This window comes from Cucurbita moschata, unplaced genomic scaffold, assembly GCF_002738365.1.
Source record: "Cucurbita moschata cultivar Rifu unplaced genomic scaffold, Cmos_1.0 Cmo_Scf00043, whole genome shotgun sequence".
NCBI lineage: Eukaryota > Viridiplantae > Streptophyta > Magnoliopsida > Cucurbitales > Cucurbitaceae > Cucurbita > Cucurbita moschata.
In genome coordinates, this window is record NW_019268559.1 from 205,977 (window position 1) to 213,568 (window position 7,592).

The 7,592-nt window shown below is 39.4% G+C and overlaps 2 protein-coding genes across 2 annotated transcripts in view; one reads left to right on the forward strand and one right to left on the reverse strand.

Moving 5' to 3' along the window:
- Positions 1-3,686, forward strand: part of LOC111433639 (copper-transporting ATPase RAN1-like) — a 5,117-nt gene extending 1,431 nt beyond the window's left edge. Inside the window, exons 2-9 of the mRNA XM_023070745.1 lie at positions 197-814; positions 945-1,374; positions 1,477-1,802; positions 1,872-1,930; positions 2,013-2,355; positions 2,450-2,644; positions 2,728-2,985; positions 3,065-3,686. Coding sequence (XP_022926513.1) covers positions 197-814; positions 945-1,374; positions 1,477-1,802; positions 1,872-1,930; positions 2,013-2,355; positions 2,450-2,644; positions 2,728-2,985; positions 3,065-3,541 — 2,706 coding nt within the window. The 3' untranslated portion in view covers positions 3,542-3,686. The remainder of the gene's footprint in view (positions 1-196; positions 815-944; positions 1,375-1,476; positions 1,803-1,871; positions 1,931-2,012; positions 2,356-2,449; positions 2,645-2,727; positions 2,986-3,064) is intronic.
- Positions 3,687-3,753: 67 nt separating this feature from the next.
- Positions 3,754-6,207, reverse strand: LOC111433641 (polygalacturonase QRT3-like). The gene is made up of 2 exons (XM_023070748.1): positions 5,587-6,207; positions 3,754-5,013 (listed from the first exon to the last, which is right to left on the reverse strand). Exons 1-2 carry the CDS (start codon positions 6,022-6,024, stop codon positions 3,946-3,948), a joined length of 1,506 nt encoding a protein of 501 aa, XP_022926516.1. The 5' UTR covers positions 6,025-6,207; the 3' UTR covers positions 3,754-3,945.
- Between the last annotated feature and the right edge of the window lie 1,385 nt (positions 6,208-7,592).

Consider the following 7,592-nt stretch of genomic DNA (forward strand, 5'->3'; position numbering starts at 1 on the left):
TTTTTTTTTTTTTTTTTTTTTTTGTGTGTTGTGGGAAGTGGGAAGAATTTTAGAAGGATAAGGAACAAAGGGAATTTAAGAAGAAAAAATCACTCGTTTAGGTTGTAGGTTTAAATCATCACTGGGTGTATCAGTTTGGAGTCCAACAGAGTGATGAATTTGAACTAATTTTGTCCTAATTCTTCGATAAATTCAGGTTGAGGACATCAAGGAAGCGATAGAAGATGCTGGATTTGAGGCTGAGATTATACCTGAAACCAGTTCAGTTGGAAAGAAGAAGTCCAATGGAACGCTGGTGGGTCAATTCAGCATAGGAGGTATGACATGTGCAGCATGTGTGAATTCGGTAGAAAGCATTTTAAAAGATCTTCCTGGCGTTAGGAGAGCGGTAGTTGCTTTAGCCACATCATTGGGAGAGGTTGAATATGATCCAACAATAACCACTAAAGACGACATAATTAATGGTATTGAGGATGCTGGATTTGAAGCTTCACTTGTACAGAGCAGTGAGCAAGACCAAATTTTTGTAGCGGTTTCCGGCATTGCTGGCGAGGTTGATGTACAGTTTTTGGAAGTCATACTCAGCAACTTGAAAGGGGTGAGGCGGTTCCTCTTCAACAGGACATCAGGAAAACTGGAGGTTGTTTTTGACCCACAACTTGTGGGTCCCAGATCCTTGGTGGATGAGATTGAGGGAAGAAGCAACAAAAAATTTAAGCTGCATGTTACCAGCCCTTACAGTAGGTTAACTTCTAAAGATGCTGAAGAAGCTACAAACATGTTTCGCCTTTTTGTCTCCAGTCTGTCTCTCAGTGTATGTCAATTTGCTTCTCCCTCAGCTAACTTAAGTTGAATATGTTTCTTATCCACATGTTTGAGTTTGTTATTGTTACAAAGGAAGAATTCGTTTGATTTTGAGATTCCAAATATGATGTTTCTTCCAGGTACTGATCTTTCTCCTACGAGTAGTATGTCCTCATATTCCTTTAATCTACTCATTGTTACTCCGGCGCTGTGGGCCGTTCATCATGGATGATTGGTTGAAGTGGGCATTGGTGACTGTTGTGCAATTTATCATTGGAAAGCGCTTCTATGTTGCAGCTGCTAGAGCTCTTCGAAATGGTTCGACAAACATGGATGTGTTGGTTGCTTTGGGTACCACGGCCTCTTACACTTATTCTGTTTGTGCACTTCTATATGGTGCAGTCACGGGATTTTGGTCTCCTACTTATTTTGAAACAAGTGCTATGTTGATAACCTTTGTATTACTGGGAAAGTATTTGGAGTGTCTTGCCAAGGGGAAAACATCAGATGCCATCAAGAAGTTGGTAGAACTTGCTCCTGCCACTGCTCTATTGCTTATCCAAGATAAAGGTACTTGGAGAGATTCTTTAGCTTAAAGAAAAAGTTGTTAGCCGAGATGTCGCTAATGGACAATCTTCTAATAGTTGACTGATTCTAATTTTGTGTTTCTAGGTGGGAATCTGATAGAAGAGAGGGAAATAAATGCTCTGCTAATTCAACCAGGCGACGTGTTGAAAGTTGTTCCTGGTGCAAAGGTTCCAGCAGATGGCGTTGTTGTTTGGGGTTCGAGTTATGTTAATGAGAGTATGGTTACTGGAGAATCTATACCTGTTCTGAAGGAGCTTAACTCGCCTGTTATTGGGGGTACAATTAATCTTCATGGAGCCCTTCACATTCAAGCAACCAAAGTAGGATCTGATGCTGTTTTGAACCAGATTATTAGTTTGGTTGAGTCAGCACAGATGTCTAAAGCCCCAATTCAGAAATTTGCTGATTTTGTAAGTATCATGATGGGTACTTTAAAATCTGTCAATTCTGGTATTCATAGGCTTCTGTTTGGCCTGCAGGTAGCAAGCATATTCGTTCCAACAGTTGTTGCAATGGCATTGTGCACATTGTTTGGTTGGTAAGTTTAATTTCAAATTATTAGCTGAGTCAACGAGTTTATTGAGTGGTTAAGGATCTGAAGCCCCTGTTGGTATGTATAGGTACGTTGGAGGAATTCTTGGGGCTTATCCAGCTGAATGGCTCCCAGAAAATGGGAATTACTTCGTGTTTTCGCTCATGTTTGCCATAGCAGTGGTGGTGATTGCATGCCCTTGTGCGCTAGGCTTGGCAACACCGACTGCTGTCATGGTTGCAACAGGGGTTGGTGCCAGCAATGGTATCTTGATCAAAGGAGGTGATGCTTTGGAGAGGGCCCAGAAGGTTAAGTACGTGATATTTGATAAAACAGGCACACTAACCCAAGGGAAAGCGTCGGTTACCACTGCCAAAGTATTCACTGAAATTTCTCGAGGAGATTTTCTTAAGCTGGTTGCTTCTGCAGAGGTGACTTCCAATTTTTATGACTTTAATTCATCGTTGGATATGCTATTGTTAACCAAGTCAATCATTAATCACTATTGCCTTTTCTTCTGGCTAGGCTAGCAGCGAACACCCATTGGGAAAAGCTATAGTCGACTATGCACGTCATTTCCATTTCTTCGATGAGCCTTCTACGACCCAAAATGTGGGAAACCAAAGTAAAGAAGCTTCTGGATGGCTTTTCGATGTCACGGAGTTCTCTGCATTGCCAGGCAAAGGAATCCAGTGCTTTGCAGAGGGGAAAAGGATTCTGGTAAGAGTTCAGTGTACTAATTAAAGTATATATATGGTTATGTTTTGCGGTTGTTGTTCTAAAAATGTTGGTGTCCTGAACAGGTTGGGAACAGGAAGTTGATGAATGAAAGTGGAGTTTCCATAGCGCCTCATGTGGATAATTTCATTATAGAGCTCGAAGAGAATGCAAGGACTGGTGTTCTTGTTGCATATGATGATAAGTTAATTGGAGTTTTGGGAATAGCAGATCCACTGAAGAGAGAAGCTGCAGTTGTTGTTGAGGGTCTTGTGAAAATGGGAGTTGCTCCAGTCATGGTTACAGGGGACAATTGGAGAACGGCTCAGGCTGTGGCCAAAGAGGTCTGTTAGGATCAAAATTATTTGTTGATGCTCTCTTATTGACACAAAATGTAACTAAATGAGACAAAATGTTGTGCAGCTTGGCATACAAGATGTGAGGGCAGAAGTAATGCCAGCAGGAAAAGCGGAAGTCATCCAAAACTTCCAAAAGGATGGGAGCATAGTTGCGATGGTAGGCGATGGCATCAACGACTCGCCTGCTCTAGCTACTTCGGATATCGGAATCGCAATTGGTGCGGGGACTGATATTGCCATTGAGGCAGCCGACTTCGTGTTGATGAGAAATAATTTAGAAGACGTAATTACAGCCATCGATCTCTCGAGGAAGACATTCAATCGGATCCGATTGAATTACATGTTTGCAATGGCGTACAATGTGATAGCAATTCCTGTTGCTGCCGGACTATTCTTTCCATCTTTGGGGCTTAAGTTGCCTCCATGGGCGGCTGGTGCGTGCATGGCTTTGTCGTCGGTCAGTGTTGTTTGCTCGTCTTTACTTCTTAGGAGATACAAAAGACCAAGACTCACAACAATTCTTGAAATCACTGTAGAATAGAATGACTTTTACGAAGAAAACAAAGAAGCCCAATTTTTGTGTTGAGATTAGGTTACCAATTGTATCATAATTTGATGCTTGTGCTTTTGATTGTCGTGTTTCTAAGTAAAGTGGTCTAAATCCAACTACTCAGAGTGTTGTAAGATCTTTCTCTGAATTTATTTGATTTGTTGTTATTGACTTTTGTGTTGGAACACTAAGAACATTCAATCTTAGTTGGTGATCAGATGGTTGGTGGTAAAGGTTGCGTTTGCTTGACGAACAAAAAACAAATGACGAACATTTCAAACGCTTTTTGCGTATCAATTTCAAGCTACGCTCTTACCAATTTACATTTTCCTTCGCCTACTTTGTAATCACTTATTATTAACCATAAATTTTTTACCTTCCTCTCTTCCATGTGTCTAACTCTGCCCTTGATCAACCCTCGCATACACGCTTCCCGACACTGCGACGTCCGTCTCGATCACCACCCGATTATCCGACACATTTCTCACCATGTGCTTTGGGAATCCGTTGTCGGTGCTTCGAAACGAATACTGTACGTTCCTAATCAAATTCGGAAACACCAGAACGGGATTGAAATCCACAGTCCATGAAGTTCCGTTTCCCTGCCATTCCGCGCTTCCGACAGTTGATTTCACTTGCATTCCTTTCACGTTGTTCCTCGCGATCACCACCTGATCTATTTGCTTGAATGCAGATTTCGATTCGTCCAGTTGTACGATCGCCACTCCTGCGTTCGATCCGCTGAACATGTTATCCACGATGTTCAATCCATTAACGACTCCGTTGATCGATTTCAGCGTGATCGCAGCGTCGCCGAGGAATAAGGTGTTCGAAATATGGAGTTGAACTGGATCTTCCGCCACGATTCCGGTGTAGTCCATGTAGGAATCCACGATTCTGGTCTGTGTTAGCCCCGGTAACTGCAAGTATATTCCAGTACCGCCGAATCCGGTAGCCTTGTTGTAGCAATGCACGCCCGAGATAAGGTTTGCTTGGCCGGAGATGAAGATTCCTGTTGCAGCGGAGAAAATGACGACGTCAATGACGGCGTTGTCATTGCCAACGAGGCTGATTCCAGTCCCAGAGAAGTTTCGTTCACCGGGATCGCCACCCGCGGTGATATGCTGGCCGAGGAAGGAGCTTCGAATGTAGGTTTCGTGGCCGCTTCGCACTGAAATTCCGGTGGTGGCGAAATGTGTGATGTAGCAATTATCTATAGTTATTCTCAAGGAATTGACGATCGAAATGCCGCCCCCTCTGTAATTGCAATCCAATAGAAGGTCTCTGAAAGTGATGTACTCGTAATTGTAAGACGTAGAAGAAGTAAGCGACGCATCTTCTGCGGAGTCCATCACTTTGTTGTTCTCCATTATTTTGGCTGCCGCTGATGGCGAAGGCGACAATTCGATGAGGTAACCATCAGAGGGAAAATCGTCTGAAGCGTGCAAACTTCCTCCTTGCATCTAATTCATAATCAAATTGATAATCAAATTCATAATCAGATTCATAATCAAATTCATAATCAGATTCATAATCAAATTCATAATCAAATTCGTTAAACTGCATTGCTTCATAAATTAATTCATAAATTAATTCATAAATTAATTAAAGAGGTATAAAGTTAGGAGTAGATATACCAATCCGAAGAAAAGTTAAAAAAGAGTTAGGAGTTGAATTTATTGGTGCACGAAGAAAGCAAGCGAAAGGCGTTTGGTCCGGACAAGCAATGCTTTCCATTTCCCAAAAGCTACCCTTTGAATTTTTTTTTTTTTAATTTTTTCAATTTAAAAGTCAATTAAAAAAAGAGCTTAATAGACTCCTGTTTTTTCTTTGGCAAAATTAAGTGTCGAGTATTCGGGAAGGAAGCATGTGAATTCACATTTATGGCTCTCTATCATTAATCTTCACCCACCATCTTCCCATTTCTACTCCAAACATCAATTTTAGTTCCACACTTTTTTTAATTTTCAATTAATTCATTTTAGTTTCAACTCTAAATTAGTGAGAATTCTGCAATCAAGTGCGGGAAAGCGTACCACAATATTTCCTACACCGGCACCCGGTAACCGCAACGGACGGCTTATCAAGTAATGTCCACCATCCAGATTAATCTGAACCCCACCCAGATTTCTGACGCCGTCGATCAAAGACAAGTCACTCGCAGACCCGTACGCGTCGGAAAACACCCGGAGAATCGATTCTGTGCTGTCGTTTTTACCCGTGGGATCGGCTCCGTAGGAGGTCACGTGATACACACGAGCGTCAGTGGGAACGGAATCGCGTTGAACCGACAGCGAGGATTTGAGTTTGTGTAATTTGCTCAAATGGTGATTGTAATGGCGAATGCGGGCGGAAACGTGGGTGGCCGGCGCCGGAGAAGAAAGGGAGGGAGTATTGGGCGCCGCAGAAAGAAGGGGCAAGAGGAGAATGGCCGGGAGACATAAAATGAACGAGAAAGCTGATTGTTTCGCCATTGTTGATGCTGCCTTGAGAAATGTATCGGAGCGCAGGGTTTTATAGAGAGAGAGAAAGAGAAAGAGGAGTAGTTCAAGTTAAAGGTGGGGGCCGTGGGAAAAAAAATACCAGAAACCAAGATTTTAAACACAGTACACATTGTTTGTGGGAATGTGATAAAAGAATATGAATCACAAACAAATACCATGCCTCCTAATAATTAAATGTGTCTTCTATTATCAACCTTTTAGCTTTATTTTTTGAACCTTGTATGCATTTTAATATGAAATGTGATTGAGCTTCTATAAATGTGTTTATTTAGTCGTGTGATTAATTATAAATCAGTTTTGGATACATAAAGAAGAAGAGATGTAGCTGCACCAGTTAAATGGTAGCTAAAAGTTGAGAGAATATGAATTGCCGTCTCTAAAAATATAATGAGTAAATGTGGAAGAAGTGAAAAAGCGGGACATGTGATAGTTGGGTTGGGAGGTGGAAAAGTGTTTGGGCTGGGCTGGGTTGGGTTGGTTTGGTTTGGTGGGTTAACGAAACCGAGAGAGGGTAAGGTATGTTTAGAAACAAAGTTAAGGTAAGGTTGTTGAAGCAAACCCTAAAGTCAAGGTAGGTACAAACACCCACCTTTTTAATCAATTAATTTCTTTTTAATCAATTAATTTCTTTTTAATCAATTCTCAACCTTTAATTTCTCAATAAATTCAGCAACAAAAATAAGGCGTTTGGCTATTGCCTATTGTCTATGTAATGTACTCTTTTCTTTAGGGTGGTGGACTTTATGTTTCATTTCCTAATCTTTTTTTATTTTATTTTATTTTATTTTATTTTATTATTATGGGTAAAATGAAAAGGAATTGCTTTTATATTTACTTCTGACATCTGATTCTACCTATTTAATGGTCAAATTTATTTTTGGAATCTACACGTTTATATATTTATGGTTTTATTTTCCAACAATCCATACACTACTTATTATCTTTCCGTATAAATATACTAATTACAACACATGATTGCTAGGTTGCTAAATGTGGCTAATTAATATACTAATTACAACACATTATTATCTTTCCGTATAAATATACTAATTACAACACATGATTGCTAGGTTGCTAAATGTGGCTAATTAATATACTAATTACAACACATGATTGCTAGGTTGCTAAACATGGCTAATTATAATTAATGTGGCCTAAACCTATCATCGCATCTATATTATATATTTATTCTTATTATTATTATTATTTTATTTTGGAAGAATCCATACACTACTTATTATTTTTCGTATAGATATACAAAGAGATGATCGTGGGTTGATAAATGTGCCTAATTATAATCAATGTGGACTAAATCTAATATCACGACTTGCCAATTTTATGTGTTGTTTTATTTTGATTTAAAGAAAAATATTTTTATTTTTTCTTTATTACCATTAAAATGAGGAAATTTAAAAAATATATATATAAATTTAATACGTTGTTTTATTTTAATATTTTAATTTTAAGCAATTAGTCTTTTCTTTTTTTTTTTTTTTTTTTTTTTTTTTTTTTTTTTTTTTTTTTTTTTTTTTTTTTTT

What these genes read in the sequence shown, in the direction of transcription:
- LOC111433641 (XM_023070748.1), bottom strand. Translation starts at nt 6,024, where the DNA reads ATGGCGAAACAATCAGCTTTCTCGTTCATTTTATGTCTCCCGGCCATT. An exon ending in CCGGTGTAGGAAATATTGTG is followed by an intron (nt 5,014 to 5,586) that starts GTACGCTTTCCC and finishes ATTATGAATTAG; the next exon opens with ATGCAAGGAGGAAGTTTGCA.